Below are 26,802 nucleotides of genomic sequence, written 5' to 3'. Positions count from 1 at the left end.
AGTACTATACACTTACAAAAATGTATGCAGTAACTAGTGTGTGTGGAAAAGTGTTTTCCCTCTTCCTGGTTTCCTAGGTTTTTGCATATTTGCCACAATTACATGTTTCAGATCATCAAACAAATGTTAATAACGGACAGAGATAACCTGAATAAATGCAAAATGAAGTTTTAGGAGGATGATTTCATTGTTTAGGGTGAATAGTTATCCAAACCTACCTGTTCCCGTGTGAAAAAGTAACTGCCCCTCTTGTTAAATCATGAATTAAATGTGATTAACCAGAGTTCAGTTTCACTAAACACACTCAGACCTGTTAAATCAAGAAACCACTTAAATAGAAGGAGATGAACCTCCCCAGGAGTGACCTCCAATTACTCCAGGAGCACACTGACGACTCATCTAGGAGGTTGCAAAAAATTCCAGAACAACATTAAAGAACATCAGGCTTCACAAGTCTCAGTTAAGGTCTGATTTCATGATTTAACAATAAGAAGGAGACTGAGCAAAATTGGCATCCATGGGAGAGTTCAAGGAGAAAACCACTGAAGAGCAAAAGGAACACAAAGGCTCAATTTACATTTACCAAAGAACATCGTTATGATCCCCAAGGGTTTTGGGAAAATACTCTGTGGATTGACGAGACAGAAGTTGAACTTTTTAGTAGGTTTTACATCTGGTGTAAAAGTAGTATTTCAGAAAAGGAACATCATACCAACAGTATAATATGGTGATGGTAGTGTGATGTCTGGGGTTGTTTTGCTGCCTCAGGACGTGGAGGACTTGTTGTTGTAAATGGAACCATGAATTCTGCAGTCTACCAAAACATCCTGTAGGAGAATATCCGTCCATCTGTTGGTGACCTCAAGCTGAAGCACACTTGGGTTCTGCAGCAGGGCAATGATACAGAACACACCAGCAACTCCACCTCTAAATGACTTAAGAAAAACTGAAAAGTTGTGGCATGACCTTAAAAAAGCAGTTTGTGTCTGAAAATCCTTCGATGTATCCGAATTACAACAATTCTGCAAAGATGAATGGGCCAAATATCCTCAACAGCACTGTAAAAGACTCATTGCCAGTTACTGGAAACACTTGATTGCAGTTGATGCTGCTAAGGGTGACCCAACCAGTTATTAGGTTTAGGGGGCAATCACTTTTACACTTAAAAAATTAAACACATTCATTTAGAAACTGCATTTTGTGTTTTCTTATGTTATCTTTGTATGATATTTAAATTTGTTTGATGATCTGAAACTTTAAGTGTGACAAACATACAAAAAAAATAGGAAATCAGGGAGGGGGCAAACACTTTTTCACACCACCGTACGCATGTATCTGAGATTTACACACACTCTGGGTGCCCTTAAATTGACTCTAAGAACATAAAGCCTTGTTCTAATGAGTTGCTGTTCTCTGGCCATGGCCCTTTGTGAAGAAAAGAGTCTGGAAATGTTCCAGCATTCTCAGTAGGAGTCCATTATTGAAGGAGCACGCACACCCGCACTTGTTCAGACCAAAGAGGAAGAAAAGTCAGTCAAGACGAGGAGTCCAAAAAGTCAGCAGATGACCTTATTCAGAGAGTCAGACACAGGCCATTAACATGTCAGGGATAATTGGACCAGATGTCTTTCTATTCTGTGTCCTTTCTGAATACTGCAAAGAACTTTTTTTTTTTAGTTTATTTTGAGGCAAATACATCCAAGAAATCCAGCAGTAATGATTACTTGCATAGTTGCATCGATATTAATTGGTGGGGTGTAAAATTACTAAACAAATTATATTTATTGCACTTTAGCTCATTTGTTTGCAAGTTTTGATTTCATTTTTATCATGAAACATGGCAAACATTACTGACAACAAAGATAAATCTGCCAGCTGCAAGTGAGTGTCTGTGATATGCTCTTCTGCTCAAAAATTAAGGAAACATCATCACAGTATAACAAAAGGTCAGTAAAATCTGTTCAGTTAGGAAACATAAACCACTGTGATTCGATTTTGCCTGCTTTGGTGCAAATGAAAATGGCAGCACTGGAAGTGTACTTTTATACTGAATAGTTTTTCAGGCGATGATCACATCGAGATTTTCTTTTTGCCTAGTTTGGCTTTTGGCTAGTATCCTTGTCATCCTTGTTATCGTTGTCAAATGGTACCTGCAGCCTATTCAGGTTGCACAGGTAGTCCAGATCCTGCTCTGAGTGTCTCACATGCACTCACAAATAATTGTTCTGCACCAGTGAGCTCTAACAGAATAGCAGTAAATGACTGGGATAAGAATATATTAGCATTTCTGTGGCATCTTAGACTTACTATATAGACACACTTGTTATATAATATTTATATTGTGTAAACTTACCTTCTCACAGCATCAGTCTTGTTTCACTTTTTGTTTATTGTGTGAAGCTGCAACTCTGTTCATGTTCATTTTAAACAGATCTTCTATGAAGTATAAGGTTTTCATGGTGGCCCTGGAAATGCAAATGCACTGCAACTTCAGAAAACAAGAGTAAATACAGAAGTAATTCAAAAGCACAGAAAACAAAGTAGAAGGTGAATAAAATACAAAGGAAATAGAAAGAAACTGCCACAATCACAAAACAAAAAGGGAAGTGTTTTGGGGAAGGATAATGTGATCAAAATGAGCTATATTTTTCTTAAATTATACATTTATTTTTTTAATTTTTTTATTTATTTAACATTTGATTCATTTTCTATGTTCTCTTGTATGTAAAATATGGGTTTGATATTTGCAAATCATTGTATTCGGTTTCCATTAACATTTCCATTAACTACACAGAAAATCTTTAAAAATCATCTTTTTTAATGATTAGTTGTTCAGGCCTTACTGTTTTTATCTTTTAGAAATGTCCAGATGTCATGTCCAGATGACAATCTCTCCTTGTAAACATGTAGAACTTTACATGTTTACAGTTCAGATAAACAAGGTCGAGAGATGCAATAAAATGAAACACCGCAGTGTGTAAGTGACTCCAACACAAATAAAAACACCATGCCTCACTCCTGCTTGTCTCCATAAACAGCTATAGGGATTTTATAAATCTGCTGCAGTGGGAGGGGGGGATAAAGCTTCAGGGATTTCAGAGTACAATAGCAGGCGTCCAAATTAGTCTTCTACGTGTCTTTTTTCTGTTTTACTGGCAGACTAATTAAGCAGCAACAGATTCCAAATAGTTTTATGCTCATAAACAAACACACTGCATGGGTTTGATCTGTCTAAATGCGTGCTGGAGCTGATGTCCAAAGAGGCACACTTTGTACAGTTATGAGAGCTGGCACCCAAAAACTGAGTAGTTATTAGTTTCCACTGTGTTTGGTTGGGCGATAGCTTGGAACTAAAGTTTTAAACAAAGGATGGAAAAGTGAGCAAAAGCAAGTAGATAGCAATGTCTTTAAAGTTGCAATCCACAAAATTTGATGTTAGTTTGTTATAACCAGAGACTATATGGAAAAGGTGGATTTAGCCACCATGATGTAAACCAATGGGGCTTCACTGGAGCTGGAACTGACTATATTATGATTAGGGGGTTAAGTGCTAAGTGCTAAGTTACAAGCTAATGCAAGAGGGAAAAAATAACTATACACTTGTTCCAAGTTGTTTTCCCAACACCCTGGTCTTCTATCAGTCACATGTCAAAGAGCAGAGGTCTATCACAATGTGCGTGAACAACCAGAAAACCAAAAAAAGAATAGTAACCTCTCAGTTTCAACTCAAACTTGAGTTATTGTTAACTGGATATACATCCTCCTAAAAGGTAGGCCCTGTACAGATTTCAGTGAAGCAAAATTGATCCTGCTTCCTGAGGCAATAGTCAACTGGGGCCACAATATGGCAGTAAGCTATAAGCTTTATGACAATGCTGTGTGGGATCAAAAGTGACTCCTTTTTTGGAGTCACTTTGGCATGTTTTATGATTTCTTTTTTTAGATTTCACTAGGCAAGCACTGCCTGCCTTGCTTGCCCTGATTGGATGATATCTGTCTTACCTAGTTTGCATGCTGTTAGGACTTTTCTTCATTCATGTAACACCATGTTGATCAGAAAAATAACACTGATCTGTTGGCAAGAGTATGTTGATAAACTGCACTCAAACCACACTCAAACCTGTCTCTCTAACAAACAACTCTAATGTTGACCACAGAAATGCTTGAAATGTGTTGTTGTTTGGTTATCATACCTCCCACTTTGTGTTTCAGTGTGTCTTACGTTTCCTTTGTTCTAAACTGTTTACTGCCAAACATTTAGTATTTAGACATTAAGTCTGTTTGTGCAGCTTTCTGGAAAATAGCATTAAGCTTTTTTCACATTTGTATTTAGAATCAAAGCAATTGCCCATGAAATGAAGTATTTTTACTGCTTTGTTTGCATATATGCTTCAGTTACGTACATTTTTTGGCAGATGTAAACCAGAAGAACTGAGATGAGGAAACAGTTCTTGCAGCACAAACCACAGTCAACTTAGTGGTAAACTACTCAGAAAGGAAGGACACCAATAAAATATCAATAATCCCTGTCAGCTGTGCGACTAATGGGGAATATGATTAATCGCAAAGCAGATTTCAGAACTTGGTTTGTCATTTTTAAGAAATAGCACTTGAAATGTGTCAGACCTTCAAAGCATTGTGAAAATTTTTTGGCATTTTAAACTGAGAAAAAGTTACTATAATTAATTAAGCCACCTAATATAGTTACAAATTCACAACAAATGCAGGGTGGGGCAGTAAACTCACAATGTCAGCATGGCATGTGGAGTTACTGGAAGATAACAGCACAATTTTAATAAACAATTTTTTGGATAAAAACGTGTATACAGTATGGTTTAGGTGGCACCACGCTGATGAAGGCCTATCCACCAACAGCCCTGGATTTATCTGTACTGTTCATCATTGGACATTTTATGTAGACTCAAAAAAAGCGGTGTGGTTTTCAGCTTTTAATCCACTTTGTCAGGTAGGCCTGTTCAATTGCTCATCAATGTAACTATATAATTAGCCAATCATATGGCAGCAACCCAGTGCGATTAGGCTTGCAGAGTGGGGAAGACAGGTAATTTAAGTACATTTAAATACTGCGCCAGGCAGGCTGTTCTGAGTATTTCAGAATGCAATGATTTATTGGGATTTTCTGAAACAACTGTCTCTTAGGTTTACAGACAAGGATTGGAAAAAGGGAAAACATCCCGTGATGCCTTGTTAATGGCAGAGGTCAGAAGAAAATCTCCAGACTTCTTTAAGCTGATAGGAAACCAATAGTAGCTCAAATAACCACTTATAACCAATGTACACAGAAGAGCATTTCTGAGCATACAAAATGTTGAACTTTAAAGCAGTCTGGTTACAGCAGAAGAAGGCCACAGTGTTGCATTGTATTATTAATCAAAAGGTTTTTAAGATTTTTCTTTTTTTTTAATAATAACTCATTTAATCCATTCAGGAGGCAAAAACAGGTACTTCCTTTGTACGCGCACTCACAGACACACATCCATTAAGTCATTTGGCCTTTCACAGCAAGAGCTTCACTTTGATGTTTGCCACATCAGACAGGGCCCACGCTTAGAAATCAAACAAACTCCACCGCTGTCACTTCATTTGGACATTCCTGCAGCTGAGTTACAGCTGGCTGATTTCCACACAGAATCTCCCCCAGAGAGACACTTCAACACAACTGCAGAGACCAGAGACATTGTTGGTGCATATCAAAATAAATAACAAAAATCCCACAAAATTAGACATTCATTGGTCGCATCTCCCACTTTTAAGCTCTTGTTTAAAGATTTGTCTGATTTAATAAACAAAGTTAAAAGGCATGTTTTAAGCATATATATTTTTATTCCATCTATTGTAAACCTGTGATTTTACAATATGGTTTACTTATCAGCAGTATGGCAGAACTAAGTCCTACCTATTAAAGCTGCAGGCATGAAAGGATCTATGGATCTAATATCATGTCTTTGCACCTAATTATATAATTTCAACCATAATATATATATTTGTAACTTTATCCATTTCAAAATTAAACGTGACACTTGTTAATTGAAAATTAGATGACAAGAATTCACTGACAGCCTGTATGACATAAGTGGTTTTCTAAAACAAGCAAAACAGTTCCTATAAAACTTGCCTTCTTTGTCTGCCGTGTTTAATTCCTCTGCTGTTTCTGTCGAAGGAGATTACTTTGTTGATAGTTATTTTCTTTTTCATCAGTTTATGTTACCAGTAAGCCAAACTTTTAAAGCTTTATTTCCATTTGCTCTCATAGACCAGTGTCCCTTGCAGCAGGTTTTCCACCAACCCGATCTTAGCGATTACACAGTGTTGAAATAATCAATAAATAAATGAGAGCAAAAGCTGTTTGTGTACCTTTAAAAGAAAAAGAACCAAAATAACAAAAACTTGCAGTTATGTTAACTCTGTGGTCTGTTTTGTTTTTGTATTTTGACCAATGGTCAGAAAATCAGTTGCTCTTTGTTTTCTCCTTTAAGGAGCTTTTGAGCTAAAGAATTGTCTGCTGCTGAAAACAAGGTTGGTAATATACCATAAAGTGCATTTGTGCATTTCTGGTCCTAAAACCAAAACAATGACCAAAGAGATGTTAAGTATGGCCTCATTTCTGCAGTTAATATATTCATTTGATTTACGATAACATGGCTTTAAACTCTGTTTAAAGTCGGATATGCTGTATGCTGAAAAAGAACAACATAGTGCCCAGTAAACAATCAAAGGCCATTTCTTCCCTGCAGCTGAACTCTTTGGACCTGTTAGTGTTGTGTCTGGTGTGGGATGTGGTTTGTGTACTGTGTTGTCCAGTATGCGGTGGAATTATTTATTCATGGCGACCGACCGTGGCTGACTGAAAATCTGATTCAGATTCAACCCCGTGATAAAGGTTTGAGCAAGAAACATAAACACAGTGAAACATGATGAATTTACTGTGACGTTCCCACATATTTTATATTTTAATGTGTCATTCCAGCGTTTCAGTGTAATGTTTGGCTCTGTTGTATTTCTCCTCATTGGAACTCAAGCTGCTTTTACCTACATTTTTATTCAAATTAAAATGTTTTAATGCTTTTCTTTTACTTTTTGTTTGTTTCATCTGCACCATTTCCAGCAGCAGTAATTTTCTGTGTTTATTGTAGCTGATGTATTGATGAACATTTGAGGCTGAACTCATTTTAACTTCTTTAATAATTATTTACATAGTAAGAAATTGCCATTACAAGTACCCAGAGCCTAAAGAAACACCTTCAGTGTTTTGTTAAATCACCAGTCCAAACCTCAAAATTATGAACCATAAATTAAAACTTCATTTAAAAAAAAATAAAGCCAGCAAATCTTCACATTGAGAAACATGAATAATGAAATCTGGGACATTTTGCTGTATAATAAATTCTGTGAATAAATAAATCAATGTAGCAATGTTTCACTTCTATAGACATTTGGTTTATTTGTAAACTGATGTATTTTGTATGCTGTGACAGATGAAGCCTAATATCTCCTTCTGGGAATGATGGAAGGAAGAAAGGACAAAAAGCATTGTTCCCGAGTGTTTTTGTCCCGTCTTCCACCCCTAACCGGTCACGACAGATCGCTGCCCCTCCCACAGCCTGGTTCTGGCTGAGTCTCTCCTTCCCAGTGTTGCCAAATGCTTACTCAAAGGGGTCAGTTGATAGTTGGGGTTTTGTCTGTATTATTTTAAGGTATTGTCCCAAATTCAAAAATGTGGCACAAAAACAAACCAATGGAGGCCCAGTAGAGTGCAATCAGATGAAGAGTTTATTAAGAACACACGCGTGGGAAGAAGCACACAGCATCACATCAGCGGACTTCTTCGCCCAAAATACACAGACAATGGCTTTTTATAATGTCAGGGTTAACGCCCCTTCACGCGTTATAAGAACATTATTTGCATCTTGAGAACATTATTTGCATCGTTTACAGAAAATGATCAATTTTTAGAGCTAAAGGCAGACACAGAAGTTCCTCTTTCTAGCATCTTTTCCAAATATGGCGATGACTTCAGGCCCTGAAGGCCCCCGTGGACTTGTCCTCCTCTCTGACACATCTTCTGTCACCTGTTACTAAGCAAACTCAAATGCAACAGGTTGCTGAATACATTCAGGCCTTTGCTCAGGCCTGTTTCTAGATTGTATGTATTATATGTGTTTTGTAGGCGTGTATGCAGTTTTAACCTTCTGTAGCTCCAAGTCACTTACACAATAGATCGTCCGGACATCGCGCCGAATGATATGACCTTTCCTTAATTGACTGAACTTCAACTCTTTAATAAGCACAAAATGCAATGTCTGTGTACGATTATTATGGCTGCACCTGTAATAAAAGGTTAATGTGAGGCCAGCAGGTTTTAATGAACATCTTAATGCAGTATCAATGCTATAGATTATATTATTAATGATGCAGGATATAGTGTAGCAATAAAATAATTTACTTAATCCCACAGTATTTACCTTACAATATAAATCTCCTTGAGGTGGCCACTGTAGTAATATAAATGATTGAATTCTCAACTGTGATGCTAAGGTCTAAAATTTATATGAAGTAATCTACTAGATGTATATGTAGGTTTGAGTTTCTTTACAGATTCTGTTCATCATTTTTATGGACAGAACTTTTACGAACAGCTAAGAGGCAGAGGGTGGGCGGGTTCTGTTGGCGACTTCCAGCTTGGCCTTGAGCAGTTTGCAGGAGAGTGACGTACCTAAGAAATCAATTAGCACTTACAAATCTGTGGCTTTGGTTCTCATATAGTTAAGGGTGGAGTCCTTACTCCACCCTTAACTATATGAAGTTCAAGTATCTCAGGTCATGAGTGAAGCAGGAGACTGGCAGATGAATACAGTTTTGCAGATTTTGTGGTCTTTTGTGGTGAAGAAAGCTGAGGGTGAAATTGACTTTATTTTTTTGATCAATCTATGCTACCTTGATCTATGGCAATTATCTGTGAATAGTGACTATAAGAATGAAACTTAAGCAACAAAAAAGCTTCCTCCAAAGGGTGACTTTGACCACCTTCAAAGACAGGTTGAGGATCTCAGGCATTTGGGAGAGTCTGACTAAAACCTCTACTTTTTAAAATAAAAAAGAGCCAACTGAGCTTTTTTTGGGAAACTTAACATGATGCCTCCTGGATGTCTGCTCGGTGAGATCTTTTGGGTATATAAGAAACTTCCAGGCAGACCTAAAACACACTGGGGAGATTGTCTCTTAATCAGAGAGATGGCTGGGTAGAAAGAAGGCTTGAGATTTGCTACGTCCATGAACCAAACTCATGTATACTGTTAAAAAGGAATGGGTGGAGTTTCCTTCTGTCACTACTGCAGCACCAAACTACACACAGATATAGTTAGACCTACACTATTTGGACAAAAGTATTGACCACACCTTTTTGAAGCCGGGTGTTTTAAGTTTCATAGTAACAGAGTGTTTAAAATCTAGTCATGCAGTCTGCCTTTAAAAACATTTTTAAAAGAGTGGGTGGTTCTAAAGACCTCACTGAGTTTGAGCACAGTAAACGAGTCAGTTTGTGAAAAAGAAATGCCTGGGAAGAATTTCTTGAAGGGGTTTCTGGTTTAGCTGGGCTGTGAATTTAATTAACAATCACGTTTTTGGTCATGCATCAAGAATTTATACAAAACTATGTCACAAATTCAGGATAGTAATAACATTTTATATCCAAAGAGTCAAAGATCAACTGTTTTTACTCAAATTTGCCAGTAGATCTTATATGTAGTGATAGTAATTTTAGTTTCCTTTTTTCTTTCTGTTTATTTTATTCTGATTCTCTGCAATTGTTTAAAAAAAAAAAAAAGAGCTGTCTATTTTAATCTTTATCACACTCCAGTTTCATCAAAGCAGTAACTAAGCTTTTGTTTTTCTTCCTCTTCAAATAAAGTAATGTCTGTCTTTTTGATGTGAGCTTAAGGAAGGCAGGTTGTTCACTTTCGGATTTTAAGATCCTGTAATTTCATTCTCATTCACTGCTGGAAGGCTTTCAGGTCTGCAGGTCAGTAAAAGACTCTTTCTTCTTTATTTCCTTCCCTCTTTCCTGCGTTGGCATCCCTTCAAAGTCAAGAAGGATGTTGGTCAGTTCTTGTCTGACTACTGGCCGGTCTTTTTTAGTTTTTAACACATGTGAAAAACAGTGTTATACAATAACGTCTGAGTTTGTGTTTTAGACACACTGAAAATCGCCTATTTTTAGGTGAGAAACAGCTGTTTTAATGGTTCTCCAGTTTGCTATTTTTCATCTGTCTCACAGGTCAGATCACTTTCATTGCTGGTTGGTCAATTATGAAATCTGCACCAAATTCAATTTCTGTTTTAGAGCTACATTATATGGTCTGTGAATGTTGAATTAGTTTAAGTTGTCTACTGAAAAATTGTGTCAATATTTGATTAATCTTTTTTAAAGAAAATTTGCATCTCTGCCAGCTTAAATGTCTCAATAGCTAAACTGTTTTCTCAGTTCTGTTTTGATTTTTTGAATGAATAAACCAGTTCCAGCCTCAACCTGCTGGAACTGGTTGTTCTGGCCCTTCAGTGTTGCTGTATTTGGGTTGGATAGCTGGTGAGCCCTGATATGATTCAAACACAGTGCTCTGGTTAATGTCAAGACAACACCACCTCCACATCGGTGACTGATCAGATGACTTTCCTTAAAATGAAAGTCTGTATGGAGATGGAAAGGTCACCATCACAGAAGGAGCAGACAAGTGGAGGCTCAGAAGTTTTTGTCACAACTCTATCTGCCATGTCTGACTCCTTCATGGAGGTCCACTGATGAAAACCTTGTGAGCTTCAAACTTTTGCTTTGAGGGGTTATACCATAAATTGCAGTGTAGGAGTTTATTTATAGTGAAGCATAGGTCTGCATAATGAATAGGTGGACGGGTATCATCATAGAGATTATATTTACATTCCTACTTTTTTTCTGTGGGCAACAAAAATCACACTTGTGATGAGAAGTTTGAACAGAAAACTCAGAACCTGCGTATTCAATGCCACACACATGATCCCAGACTGACCAATGTAGTGTATACAGAGAGCACACTAACTAGGAACAGTAGAAGTTGGTGTGGTCTTTGTATACTTAGCTTCATATGCACTGCAACTACAACCATCTTTGTATATCAAACAGCCTCCAGAAAGCAACTCAAACTGATTCTGGGGCTATAAAATAATTGACATGACATATTGCAGCTGCAAAGAAAGATAAACAGTACAGAAAGAACAATGAACTCTGGTATAAGAAAAAAATTATTGCTTGTCTGACAACTTCATCTACCTTGTTTACTCGTGTGTGTGTGTGCATATGCATGTGTGCGTGTGTGTGTTTGCATGTCTGTGTGCTGGCATTCATTACCAAACTGCATCCAAACATTGAGTATGTTTATTTTTATGGATGATTGTTGCTGGATTTTCCAGGCCAGAAAGAAGCTGGAATATAGGATCAAGGGCCAAATAGTACACAATGTATACGCACTGGCTACTTCATTAGATATACCTGTTCAACTGCTCATTGATGTAAATATATAAATCAGCCTATCAGATGGCAGCAAGTAAATACATTTAGGCATGTATGGTCAAGAATACCTGCCGAAGTTCAAACGGGACCATCAGAATGTGGAAGAAGTGAGAGAAAGTAATAGTTTTACTAGAATATATATTATTTTGCTCAAAAAGTTAAGAACAAATATACAGATTTAATATTTTGGAAAATTGTAATTTTTTGGAAGCAAAGAAATTGTAAATAACATTTGTAGACAAACCTTTTAGACAATAAAGACACAGTATTTTGAGAATAATGTGGTAAAAACCGTGCGCTGTGTACAACTGAAACAAAAAAAGCACTATTGAAACTCAGTTGTTTGACTATTTGGAAATAGGAATCATTGCTAATGTTGTTCTCCAAATCACCCTGAAATATATCACCATGTTCTACAAATTTGTACAAAAAAATGGATAATTGAAGTCATTCACTGAATCTGTTTGTAATGGTCCTTAAAAGAAGCTGCTTTCATTTCTTTGACACACACACACACACACACACACACACACACACACACACACACACACACACACACACACACACACACACACACACAGTGAGTGAGAGAGACTTCCTGTGTATTAAGCAACTTTATTAAAAAGCCTGTGAGAGAGCTAAACAGGGAGATTAGTAACCATGGGTGCAGGCCAGAAGACAGAGCACTGCAGGACATTTGACTTGTACACAACAGAGCAATGGATGATGAAAGACCTGCAGCTCAGAGGGGCTGTTTAATGAGAAACTGTTTGCCTTTCACATTAATGTGCAGGAACGGACATAAAATTAAACATGCAGACCTCCTGCAAGTTCATACCGATGTTGTGTAAAACTAATTCAATTACACTAAATTCAATTTAACTATCAGGAAATTAGATTTTAACTGAAGTGAATAACAAAATATATGATAATCAAAGAAAGGCGCTTATGAAACATGATGTGAACAAAATTATAACTTTCAAATTATAAACACCAAGTATTGTGACATGACAGAAAAACTTGTTTGACACAAACGTGAAATGGGGACTGTTAGCCTTCAGAGTAAAAGTTACAAAAGGATGGCTTGCTGTGATAACACAAAACTTTTACTTCGGAGGTGAACAGTCTCCGTTTCCAGTTTGGGTTGTACTTTTTCTAGTTTCACTAGCTGGTGAACACTATAAACAACTTCTTTCGCCATGTAGCAACTGCCAACAATCACTCACCAGTCAGTGAGGAAATACACATTTTTCTCTAGTGACTGAAAGTTGTTGATGGGCCGCTGATTTGTCTCTAATCCTATGTGATGAGGCCTAAAATAGACCACCAAATTAGGAGGGCATGTAGTTACGTTAAGATAGTGATGCACGCCAACTTTAGTTGCCTGCTGGAAGTAGCTTGGAGGCTTCACTTCATTCACTGGCTCTGTTGTCAGTGGCGCACACCCATATAAAAGAAAAACACACCATAAAAGCAGAAATTAACAGTGCAAATGCTTTATTAGATCCAAAGTAACTTTTGGTTCTTTTGTAGCAGCACATTCTGTGGATGTAGTTTGACACCAGACATACTGAAGCATGTTTCACAAGATACAACTTCTGTAATTTTAGCACATTCCACACAGAAAACCCTGAGCTGTAACTTCAAAGATGGCTTTGCAGGTCTGTCTCAACATCCCAGAATATCTTCCCTATCCAAATAATGCCTTCCCAGTTTGAAACCTCACTGTTCAGTTTAGATTTCAAAGCGGAATTGGAAATGATCAGAGATCAAAATACCTTTCGAGGCCACAGGACAGACCTATAAGCAATCAGAGCATTGAAACACTGATGAGGACTGAGAGATGGAAACTGTAAATGGAATACAGAGATGTCAGCCATCAAATCAAATTCAAACCATATCAGATAAACAGTTGTGATTGGCTCGGCAAAAACGAGGCCAGGTCGAACTATGTTTCAACAGGAGAAGAGCCAGATGGATTCTGCCAGAGCAAAGGAAACATGAGCTCTCAGATTTGCCTGATTCTCAGGCTACCAAGGTCGAGAACTCAGATCGATCACTTCACAGGACATTGCACTGACTTAAATTCATTTCCTGCAGACTTATCTTGACCGTAATCACCACTGGCCAAAACCTAACTATTACGTTGATGTTGGATTTTGTATCCAAAAGGAGGGTGAGTAACCATATATATGTTATAAAAGTATGCACACACACACACAGAGGGTGCAGATAAAGAGATAAATGAAGGCAACATGTTGGCTTTGGCTTTGCTCACACAGGAGTGTAACTCTGATAGACCTCACTCTGTCTCCCCTCGCTGTCAAACAATGTCAAACGATTTTCTTTGTTCGCGCGCGCGTGTGTGTGTGTGTGTGTGTGTGTGTGTCTGTCTGTGTGTGCCTGTGTACATAGGGAAATACTTTAGGTTTTTCACGTACATGTACAAACATTTAGAACTTACCACTAGGTCTCCAAGGTATCTACGTGTAATATGACTCATAAGTTACAGGCAATAACAAAGTTGCCAGATATTCCCAAAATCAACACAGCCTCTTATTTCTAAAAGTACAATACTTTTTTTTATAGGACAAACACAACATCTTACACCCATCATCGTCCATACCATCACTGTAAGTGGTACGCAGCAAATGTTGTGATGCAGTATTGTCTTCGCCTTTAAGTTCCTAGTCCTCTCTGATCACCCTGCTTTTGTATTTATAGATATAACTAACACGAAAGTGCTACTGTAGACTTGCATGAATCATAACTGCATTACACACAATCTTTCCACTTCAAGTGATTTTTTTTGATTTTTTTTATTTTCACTTCCATTTTTGACCAATTTGTTAAAATCCGAACGCCCCTAAATCTGTTTGGTTTTGATATTTTAGAGCCCATAAACGCTCAGTATAGTCTTATATCTTATCTTATGCCTATTTTCAAATCATCTGTTGCACCTATAAGCACATTAAATGGGATGTCATAGTGCACCTGTACATCACTGGATCAGGGCTAATAACATTTTTAGGGATTTTGAAACCTAGTTTATGGTTACCACATTGATTGTGTTGTGCACCAATGTTACCAAAAATCCTGTCATCACTTAAACTGGTGCTTGAGGTGTCCCAAGCTCAAAGCCTCTGGTATAGTAAATTTATGTACAAGGCCTCCTTTAGCTATGGACCTGGATGCACCAGGTCATGGCATTAATAAGGCAGTTCTATAATTCCCAGTTTGTGACATTTTAATCCAGACCATGATCTTTTCCTAAAGTAAAAAGCCAGGAGGGGAATGTGTACACTGTACTAAATTCACATATGTATAACCCGTGACATAAAGAGAAAGAGTTTAAAACCAGTTCACCTGCACAGCCGTACTCTACTGGTAACAGTTACATCTGTAACCTCACGCTGGTTGTTTCTTTTTAACGAACCATCTAAACAGTTTTTGCTCAGAACAGGGTGGTTTGCTTGGTAAATGTTCTTCCCGACCTCGCTGAATGCAGATGATACCTCAGATCATCTGCACATTCATATATACTGACAAAGTGGGACTCTTCCACATTACACAGAGAAGCCCAGCTGTTGAGCTGGCCTGTGCTCCCAGCATTTGATACATGAATGGATCAAGTGTCTGCCTCCTCTGTGTCTCGACAGAAGAACTCAAAGACCATGAAGTTGTGAATATGGGGCTAATCTGTTTTGAATATTTCTGCCATGCCACTGTGTGTGTGTATGTGTGCTTGTGTTCTTGTGTGAAATACACAGCAAAGAATAGAAGGGGGTTGGAAAAGAGACAAGATGACTTTCCCATCCTACAGAGCTGAGCTTTAAGAGCTTTGAAATGGATTTGTCAGGCGTATGTCTCAACTTTCAAGCCATTTCTCATCAGCTTTGCCTGAAGTCACAAATGCACACCTTAAAAACTGAGAGGACCTTAATGATTGGGGTTAATGACTGAAAGAGATGTACAAATACAAAAGTCTTGAAACACCCTTCATTTCTTTCTATTTTACTTCCAAGGAGCCAGACTTTATTGTAATTTTTCAAGCGGTATTGAGCAATAGTTCTCCAGGTTTTCTTAATGTCTTTCTTTTTTTCTTGTTTTTTTGGACATTTACTGCTTAATTTTGTGAGAATTTGTTTTAAGCAGAAGAACTTTGGCACTTTGTTTCTAGCACCCTGTAACAAAAACCCCTCATTTGTATCTATGAAAAATATCAATGATAACATAGTTTGACAGATAGAAACTTAGACCAACAAGTTCATTCCTAAAGAGCTATTAGCTGAGAACTTGGTATATCTCAGCATGGTGTGCAGTGTGTTCCAACAAAATTGAGAAAACTGGACAAGTGGAGGATAAAAAGGAAATATCAATCCTAGAAAACTGAGCAATATTTAAAAGTCACATGGTTAATAAGGGTAGACAGAAAACACCTGACAAAGGACCTGAGACATGCATCTGGACCTTTAGTTAATCCATTTACTGCTCACTGAAGCCTCATCAGCGATGGTCTCAGTGGAAGGATGGCTCTCTAAAAGCCATTCTTCATGAAGGGAAATGGGGAGAAAGCGCTGAGGTATACTAAATTACAAACTGGACTGAAAATCCATGACAACAGGTCTGAGGGACCAGTGAATCCAAATATCCACAGCCATGTGTAATATCACTGTGAAAACTCTGTTTGGGTCTGCATCTCAACCAGTGGTGTTGATGAAATCTTCATGCCATATTTTTCATAGCTCATTAATGGAAGGATCCATTCCCTCAACACAGGGCCACAGGTCAGACAGATACCCATCCAACTGCCATAAAACACTGTGGCATTATCTGGACAGGTCACCAGTCTTGTATAGGGTCAGCACACAGAGACAGACACCCATTTGTGCTCATATCACAGACCACAGACCAAACCACCAGTTAACCTAACATGCATGCCTTTGGATCGTATGAGCACTGTAGAGAGAACCCACATACACACAGGGAGAACATGCAAGCTCAAACCCTGGACCTTCTTTGTGTGACATCATAATGCCTGAAACCATAAGACAACATCCAAGGTCCTGCAAAACATGTGTTGGCAGATCATGTTTAATTGCAATAATAATATTTATTTATAGAACACTTTCAAAACTCGGCATGTACACAAGCAGCATAGAATGAAGTAAACAGTGACTGACAGACTGTAGCGCCTCATTCTCTGAAAGCTGCCCAGTGGAGCAGAAACATTTGGTCTCAACATGCAACTGTTGCTATGTCAGAAGAAATATTTATGCACCCTACATTTAGTTAGCTGACAGCTAATGAAAACTATGTACAAGCTACCAAGGCCCTTGTCAATATGTTAAGTTTATGCCACATCCTTCTATAGGCTTCATACTGTTGAAATGATTTTGCATAATTTATAGAAACACAGCAGCCTGAAACTGGCATTTATATATTTGTTTCATCAGTGTCAACGTACTTGTTGCAGATGTAGTTATAATGAGTTTTGCCCTTCTTCTTTCATCCTCACATCTTTTTTTTTCTTTTGACTATATTCAAGTTTCTGTCTGTCCATTTAAATGCTCAGTTTTTCAGTTAGAAGTATGTAAAAAACCTCCAGTTATCCTGTTGTGGTTAATCCCACTTTACTACAGCTTTTAAGCAATTTTAAGTTGTTTTACCAGTAGATGGAATTGGCAAGGAGACACCTTCATGCAAACCAAAGTCAGTGGAGAACCATAAATTGTTTCCTCCTTCCTTTTCCCTCTGGTCCTTTAAGCAAATATGACAAATAAAGCCAAACACAGTTAAAAGTAACATAACAAGAAATAAAAGTAAGTCAAAAATCCAGTAAAGTGATGCAAGGTTCTCAGATAGCTTGTAAAGAAAAGGTTTAAAAACATCAGCGACTCTGTTGACCTGACCTATTAACACGGGTTATTTCCCAGCTTCCCAGCTGTGACCGGAGAAGCTGTGTTACCTCAAGCTTTTAGCTTCACCTCAAGAGTAGATAACATATAAATATCAGGCTTTGTACAGACTTGTATAAGATTAAGATGTGTATATAACATTAAGAGAGAAACTCTTCACAGTCTGAAACTGCTTTTTAGTTTAGGCAGGGGAAGAAGAGTGAAGATGACCGATGTCTAAAATAGTCTTTGAAAGATAATAACGATTACATTTTCAAAATAGTTTTAAGACGATACAAACAGTAACTTTGTAGTGTATACACCAACATTTTTTTCTTCTAACATTCTCAGTGTTTTCAAATGGGGAACCATAACTGGCTGACTTCTACATCTGTCATCATTCAAGCGTTTTTCTGATCATGAGAACCAAACTGTGTAACTTGAGCTTTGCATTTCTACTCATGGTACCTGTCCCAAACAATAAGCACAACTGCAAACAAGATTAGCCTGTGCGATTATCCTTCTCCTTCTTCCTTTGCTCTATTTTTCATCACTTTTTTTCTTACCTCCTCTTCTTTTTCTTATCCTACAGCTTCTTGTTCATGTTTTCCCTTCTTTGTTTTCATGTAGAAGTACTCCTGATACGCTCCATAGTGTCAGGTTCTGCTGCTGCTGACAGACCATCATTTAGCAATTAAGCACCCTGTGTAGTGGACAGATTGCAGCTTATTTAGTTTTTCAGGTCATTAGGAATAAACCTAACACACATAATGAGATGAAATTCAGATGGTTTGTTTGCAGTGCTGCGGCTTTGCAGCACTTTTCTTTCCCTGAAGTCATGCTGCTGATTCCTGGCCACAATGCAGGAACATGAAGCCACACATGCAGAAACACACTGCTGTCTTAAATTCGTGGTAACGGGAATATTCAGAGTGTGTGATATCGAGCTGTTAGGGGCATTAGCGTGTCGAGGAACATGTGTGAAGGGAATAATCTGCTTCCTCCCATTTCCTCAGTTCGTCCATTTTCTCCTTTTGAAGGTTTTTCACACACTGGTCCTGCAGAGAAGAGGTTGCCATCGTGGCACAGCGCTGAGGATCTGGTTTCAAAATATCTGCCAGGCTATCGAGCTGTTACTATGCAGCATGCTTTCAACATAACATAAAACCATGGTGGTTTTTCTCATTAGATACGGTACAGAAGAGAGTGAGGCTTGAGAAGTGACCTTTATGCAACAAGAAAATGCAAGACGAGAAATTTTCCTCTGCGCTTTAACCATCATCAAATGCGATGTTACAGCTAAACAGCCACTGTTTAGATTTAACCATGTCTCCAGAATTGAAATTCATTAATAGAAAGGATTCACTTTGGTTTTATATTTAATGTAGAATGACAAAAAAAAAGTCCTCTCGTCCTCAATTTTGTACTGTATAACCCTTGTAGGTGTTGATGTCAGAACACTAGGTAGACAGTTAAGAAGGAGGGAAGTATGTTTGAAATGGAATTTTTATCATAGGAAGTCAATGCATCATACCTGTGAAACAAAACTCCAAGCATTGGATAAATACCGGCATGCAGAAGCCAACTTCAGCATTACTCAAAATGAAGGCAGAATTTCCACAATGTCATGTTATATATGCACTCCAAGTAAAGAAACTCGTAAAACTATTTAGGTCTTGACTTAACCAAACAATACATTCAGCATAAATAGACAACCAGAATCACAGCAGGCGCCTGACTCAACATCTGCTCTACATTACAGTGCTGGCGAGCTCCGTGATTGATAGTAAATGAAACTCGATTTGGGGACTTTTGCTTTAGCTGAGGGATCGTTGCTTCAACACTTAGAACAAATCTCTGACTCTCTTCCACACTCTTTCCCTCCCCAGTCTCTCGCTCCCAGGTGTCTTCTCAGCGGCAGGAGGTGCTGACGGAGAATGCGACCCGGATGTCAGAGCGCTCCCAGCTGCTCCAGCAGACCCTGGGAGAGGAGTCCAAACAAGCTGACCTGCTGGAGAACATCTGGAAACTGGAAAACCTCTTCCAGAACCACAGCAACTGGCTGCAGAGGCTGGAGATCTTCATCAAGGTACAACACAAGATATCTGGATGCCCCATTTTATTGTATCTTAAATGTTTATAGAGGAAAGTGTGATTAATGAAGGTGGCCCAATTTAAACAGGAATACTCAGAAATGGTTCACCCCAGGCATCATTGAGTGTTTTGGTGCTTTGATCGTTAGAGACAAGCTCGTCTCCCGCATTTGACCAAAGAACAGATGCCCAGCCACCCTGTAGTGTTTTTAAGAATACTCTTTAGGGCTCTTCTATTCCACACCTCTGCTGTTAGCAGGAGCTTAACTGACTGGCCTGGGATCTGTAGCTCACTTGATTGGGTTCACTGTAGGCACAACAGTTGGTGGTACTTGACCTTTTTTTTGCTTATGGATCTCCTCTATCTGATCTATCTAGACAGTGATTTAGCAAAAACATTTCTTTTTTGATGCCTCTGATGTTGACACCAGATGTGTTGCAGAGTTCTTTTAAGAATCTCTACTGTAACCCTTTCTCAACCTTCAGCTGCTAGTGGGGTTGCATTGGTACGGCCACTGTTCTGAGGCCATGGCTCAGTCAGGGGCTTCTGCAAACTGGCTAGCTGGTGAAAAGAGAAGTGCCAAAGGGGGAGCATTGTAGGGCAACAAACCAACAATGCTTAATTAATTTAAGTTTAAGGTTGAAAAATAAAGGCTGATGATAGAAATACTACCATTAGTCAGAGTCCTTTTCCTTGCAGGGCTTGGAGGTGGAGCTGAGGAGCATGCAGGCTCACTCTCTACAGTCAGAAGGCTACCTGGTGCAGTTGGATGACAGGTTGTCCTTGCTAAGTAGCTCCGCGGGTCGGAACCTGACGAGCTTGAGTTCGGAGGTGGCCCGAGCATCCACGTGGCTTCGTGATCATGACGTCCTGCTGAGGTACACGTTTAATACAGTTTTTGTAGTCTACTGCATTTAATAACATTCAAATGGACTTCTGTGGGATTCTGATTTACTTTAGGGAAACCTCGAGTCATGTGAGTGAACTGAGGGAAAAATTAGACGAGGTCAACTGGACAGTGGGAGCTGTCAACCACACCTTCAGCAACGATGTCAGTATTCACCATTTGAAGATACGTGACTTACAGGTTAGATGTTCATAATAGCTTGCACAAAAGTTACCTCTACATCAGATCTACTTTTCATAAACTGAGTCATAAACGTCCCACATTCAGATCCAGATCAGCAACATAACAGAGGACACCAGCAGTTTATGGGTGACCCACGTCCACACGGAGGCCCAGTTGAGGAATGAGATGGAGATCCTGAACACAATCACAGAGGACCTCCGTTTGAAGGACTGGGAGCACTCCATGGCTCTGAAGAACCTCACAATATTAGAAGGTGAGCAAAAAGATGTTGTTTGTTCTCATCAGCAAAATATGAATAGGAATGAAGAAGAACAGTTGGAGTATAGCATTAATAGAGAATAGAGAAAACATTAATACTTTATTAAAAACTTGAAAGAAGACCTCTAAACTGACACGCAACACTCAAACAGGTCATTTGGTTTAAATTCTTTGGAAATATGTGCTGATAGATTCAGTTAGTAAGTAACTAAGTAAGTAAAATGCATTTTATAGTACCTTTCACAGATAAAAATCACAAAGTGCTGAAATTAAAATATGACACATCATAATAATGTAAAAACATAGAACATAAAAGCATTAGCGAGAATGGCTTGGTACACTTACTGAATTTGCTGAACTTGCTAAACATCTTCCCAAAGCTCTTCTGTAGAGTTATTCTGCTACATTGTCTTCTGTGATCACGTAATACCCCATGACTTCATTATATTGAGACTGTGGCTCTATAGAAGCTGCACCATCTGTTGCAAAACTCCTTGTTCTTCATGTAACTGCGGCTTGCTTTTCATTATTATCATTATGGCTGTATAGGTGAACAGTCAGATCCCTCTGAGAACCTAGAGCTTTTGCATTGTACTGTACAGCCAGTGTGACCTTTGCAAAATAAAATGTACCATATATATCAAGAGAATACATTAAAAACATGGAAGAACATGAGAACTTTACATCATAGTATAATTAATCCCTTTGGGTGGACCTTAACACTGGCATCCCCAGGCTTCTACCTACCTACCTAAACCCCCACGCAACATTATTTTGCGTCAAATGGTGGAAGTGGAAGCTAAACTGGCTAGTCATTCATATGTATATTAGGCTGTTAATGCCCCAAAAGATCTTTAACAACAGCACATCTGAGCCAGTGGATGCTTGTAGTGTGATTAAGCACAAGTGACCCTAGCATGCAAACATGATTTTACATTGTGGGAATATTGCCGAGGGCTTTTAAGCAGCTCTGAATGTTCTTCCTCCAATTTGTGCAGAACTGATTAGTCCCGACGTGGTATGACTCTCGCTGCCAGTGCACCAAATGACTTCTCTGGCTTGTTAAAATCAAAATAGGTATGCCATGATGTAATGCTGGCAGGGGACACAGCCCAAGCTGATTGATGACAACTGAAACTGAATGAGACCCATGATCTCGTGTCTGCTTCACATGTGGGTGGGATGCCATTTCTCCTGAGCCTGGAAACAATTGTGGGTTAAATTTAGACTCTACATACAGAATGAAAACTCAATCACTCTGCTCTGTCATTGGTTTTAGCTCTTTAGCCCCATTTGTTTGTTGTTAGCTCTCAGTCACCTCGGCCAAAAAAGGTTTTACATCTCTATCCATGTTTACCCTCCTTTTTGCTCTCATCTCTTTCCTCTTCTCTTCTTATTCAGTTCATTTGTCTTTAATTTCTCTGACTTGCTGTGATCTTCGTGCTACACATGGTACTTGTTGCATTAATAACAGAAACATGAGAAGTTGTTTAAAATATCGCTCCAAGACTTTTTTTGATGACTGATGCAAAAACTGTATAACTTACGGTAACATCTGCCTGCTAAGGGTAAATACACCAGATGATTTTAATTATGGCTTCCATATGTTAGTTCAGCCAGACAAGTCACATCTGAAATGAGTCTTTCGTTACAGCAGAAGTCTACGGCTAGAGTTCGGTGTCCAGGCACCAGAGCTCATCACTCCAATACGATATACAAATTGAGGAGTGACAAGTAAACATCCCATCAAAGCCTACAAATGGATGGTTTGGTTCATCAATCAGGGTCAAAACAGCATGGTCAAAATAGCTTGCCAAACTGGGAGGTTGTGTTTGGTAAATGACGTGAGGCATGTTATTGTGTCTGATGCAATGCAGCTCGAGTTGCTTAGTGAACTGTTTTGCAATCTTCCATCCATCCATCCATCCATACATACATACATACATTCATGCATACATACATACATAAATACATACATGCATAAATACATATATGCATACATGCATAAATACATTTTCTTAACCGCTTGTCCAGTTGAGGGCCATGGGGGTCCCATGAGTATCCCATGTACAGTGAATCATGGGATACACTAGACAGGTCATCTGCTACTGAATACAGGTAACCATTCACAACCACATTTCATATGATGTAATGTCCTACAACCCTAACCCAATCTTTGCTGCAGGGGTCTTGCTTCACAACATGTTCTCACTCCCAAAAACTAATATTTTATGCTAGGTGACAATTCGTCAACATATTGCGCTTCCAGGCATCTAACACGTCCCTAAATGATGAGATCGGAAAAACGAGGAAACATGAAAACCGTTTGGAATCAATCTACACGTGTTCGTTCATTTTACTTAAATCCTTTGGAAAACACTGTTTAACGTCATTATAGTGATGGTTAAGGCTAGGGATAAGGTTATGGTTAGCATTAGGGACAAGGTTGGGGTTAGGGCTAGAATACATGGCTGGAACGTGTATTACCTCAGGACCGTGATTGTACTGGATTTCACCCATAACTCGGCACGTAGCATAAGAACGCGGAAGGTCACCTTTCGCGTTCCTCAGGAACGCCGCAGGACTTGACCAATCGTCGGGATGTTACGCCTTGGGGGTGAGAACGGGCTGTGCTTCAGGGTATGGGTTGCCAGCCAAAGAGAAAGCTCAGGCCCCTCATTCCAAAGGTATCCCAATGGTAGAAATTTGGATTTTAATGTGATAATGGCAAAATTATTCAAACTAAATTCATGTCTTTACAGAAAACTGCAAAATTCTGCTGTAAGAATGTCTGACCTAATGTAGGGAAGGTCTAGCTGTAGCCACACAGTCTCTAAGGCTGATTTGATAACCAACAAACCCCAGCAAACGTCACTACAATGAAGCGAATTCTACAGTTTGAATAATATAAGTTAAGAATTTTTGTTAGGCTGTCAGTGTGTGGTAAATCTACAGCTCATTCTTATTCAATAATCTGATCTAATGTGATCTTTAAGATTGATCTGAGCTAACCCAAGATTTGCCACACGATACAAAAGGAACTAAAGACGAAGATGCTTTTTTTGTTAAACGGTATTTTCAAGTTCAATAATGAACTTTCAGTATTTACTTCGTGGATTCAAGTACGAAGGATATGGAAATGTGGAATCTATATTCTCGTGTTAATTCTCTTTTGATTTCAATCATACGAAACAACAGAACATTTGTAACATTTCAAAACATTGACCAGCGGAGCTTCTGATTATTGTTCCTTCAAACTAGGTGTAATGTCTGGAGTTCAGTGAAGGTGAACCTGATGGAAGAGACATTTATGGGAAATATGATCAAAATTTCTGGTTTTATTTTTGCCATCTTAATTGATTTTGTAAGAAAAAGAGGTCAGTGGAACATCAGTACACACACATTTTCCAGCCATTAAATCCAACAGTTAGGTCAGAGATTTTTTTCTTTTGTTTTTGCCAAATAAAGTAGCAAAACTCAGGCTGGTAAGTTTTTCTTTTTCTTCTTCTCATATTCATTCATTACGTTTAAAAAAATATTGAATCCTTCAGTTTGCATCATGTAACTTTTTCATTAGTAAAGTGTGTGTAATTGTGTTGAGTGCATAATTCTTTCATACTCCACAATCAGCTTAAAAAAAACTATTTTCTGTGAACGCGTTTCAGTATTTAAACCTGATCTGATAAGAATAATTGTAAAAAATGTCACTGGGGCTTATCACCACATGCCTTTCAATCAAACAACATACTGACATTTAAATGAGTTACATTTCTCTCACAGATAATTCATTTATGGTTATACAAATACACCTTGTTTGATCAGAGCTATCTGTGTTTAATTACAGTTTTAGGATTTAAAAAAGAAAAACTAAAATTTCTTAAAGTTCACATTAAAACCTGTCTGACTTTTTTTTCACTCTTGTGTGTTAAATATCTTTTCATAATCTGTATGAGCTCATAGGTCTGTGGAGTCTCCACCTTAAGAGATCTAAACAACAAAAATGTAAACATATGTCTCAGGATTATAAAGAAAATATTCTAAGATTGGTGCAATGACATAACTTTATAACAGCCTGTCTGTGCCCTTCAACAGCGGCACTTTCCTCTCTTTTTTGTTTTTTCACGTTTTTTTTCCATGTTTTTGTTCCTAATCCCTCCTCTTGCTGTGTCATTACAACTTTTCTCCACTCTCGGTTTCTGTGTATGTTACCATGTATTCCAGCCGTGCCAGTGTTTAATTGGCATGAAGCAAGCGTTGTCTACTCGGGTTTCATAACTATCTTTCACTGTGACAGCAGTGTGCATGTATCTTTGTGTGTTTTCACATGTTACCTATTTGAATTCACTCTGTTAATGTGTGTGTGTATCGTTGCTGCTATTCATGAGCAGCCCCACATTTCATTGCTTAAGGACACCACCAAATGAGAGGTCATTTGTAAAAGCCATAATAATGTGACTCACTGTTTTCTGAGGTGCTGGTACTCTAGGCCACATAGCGTCTGTAGTTTTTTTTTATTATTATTAATATTTACTTACAAAAGACTGTTCTTGTCATAAAACGCTTTGTGGCAGGCAGGAGATGAGGACTCAAAATGCAGGACTCACAGACTCGAGGGTGAACTCAAAACCACAGCTTTATTTGCTGGTCACAGAAAAACAAGCATACAAAGTAAACTAAACTTGGGAATAACACACTAAACTCACAGGGAGATCCACACAGCATGAGGAACGACACGACACTGACTCAGAGAAACACAGGGAAGTACACACACTTGGAAGTAACGAGGGGAATGAGACACAGAAGGAGAGCACAGCTGGGGGAAATCAGAACTGACGAGACAAGGAAGCGCAAACTGAACACATTCACATAAGACACTGACCTTCAAAGTAAAACAGGAAGTAAGACACAGAGACGCGAACTTGACATGGTGGAGACAGCAACTAAGAAACACAGAGATGTAAACCATAAGACAGAGGGCTCTAAGAACCGAAAGCCACAGAAGGAAACTCAAACATGCAGACACAGACTTACACAGAACAGAGGGGACACAGAGAAACATGAAGGACAAGGGATCAAAACTAGAAACCATAGAATAACTCACACAAGTGCAATAATACAAAAAAATCACAAAGAATTAACACGCTGGGTCAGGAGACCCAGTACCCTGACAGTTCTCCTCAGCATGCCAATAAATGTTGTCCAGCATTGGATAAACATACTCAGGATCTGAATGGTTAGGTGTTGTTGGGGGTCTTTTTGTTTGGTTTTTTTTAATCTATATAAATACATAAGCTTTGTGGCAAGGTGCCATAATAGCAGTCCAACAAAAAATGTCAGCCAAATCTGTTTGTTTTTTCCTGTGTTTTGGATTAAGATCTTGTTTCCTTTTCAAATTTTTTCACTCTCACTTTGTCCTTCAAGGCCAGTGTACTAAACATATGTTCCAGATAAAGTAGGAATGATACAAAAATTTATGAAGCTCCATATTCTTGATGAAAAGTGTGATGAAAGAAATTCCCAGATCAAATTCCTTGTTTACTTCAATTAATGTTCAACATAAAGCAAGCATGGGAACAAATAGAGAAGGCTCATTATTCATACTTGTAGTAAATTCAGATATATTTTGTACTATATCAGTGTAGTATCACTGTGCAATAGTCTAGACACTGTGTAGAAACACTTTGGCTCTTAAGCCTCCATCATGACTCACTTCTTATAAAATAATCCCATCCACTTACATCCATACAGCCACTTTCTGCAAACAGATCTGTCTGTTCTTTGCTACAACATCCTGTAAGGCAAGGCAAATTTATTTGTATAGCACAATTCAACAACAAGGTGATTCAAAGTGCTTTACAGAGACATTAAAAAACAAAAACAAATAAAAAGCATGATTTAAAATT

The 26,802-nt window shown here is 38.4% G+C and overlaps 1 protein-coding gene across 1 annotated transcript in view; it reads left to right on the top strand.

The window, feature by feature from the left end:
• The window catches only part of scara5 (scavenger receptor class A, member 5 (putative)), a 110,116-nt gene that overhangs the window by 24,548 nt on the left and 58,766 nt on the right, over positions 1-26,802 (top strand). Inside the window, exons 4-7 of the mRNA XM_005947969.3 lie at positions 19,347-19,546; positions 20,251-20,429; positions 20,512-20,638; positions 20,726-20,894. Coding sequence (XP_005948031.1) covers positions 19,347-19,546; positions 20,251-20,429; positions 20,512-20,638; positions 20,726-20,894 — 675 coding nt within the window. The remainder of the gene's footprint in view (positions 1-19,346; positions 19,547-20,250; positions 20,430-20,511; positions 20,639-20,725; positions 20,895-26,802) is intronic.

This window comes from Haplochromis burtoni, unplaced genomic scaffold, assembly GCF_018398535.1.
Source record: "Haplochromis burtoni strain Fernald_Lab_line unplaced genomic scaffold, NCSU_Asbu1 Contig_567, whole genome shotgun sequence".
Lineage (NCBI taxonomy): Eukaryota > Metazoa > Chordata > Actinopteri > Cichliformes > Cichlidae > Haplochromis > Haplochromis burtoni.
The sequence above is the reverse complement of the archived record's forward strand: the minus strand, read 5'-3'. Positions and strand labels throughout refer to the sequence as shown.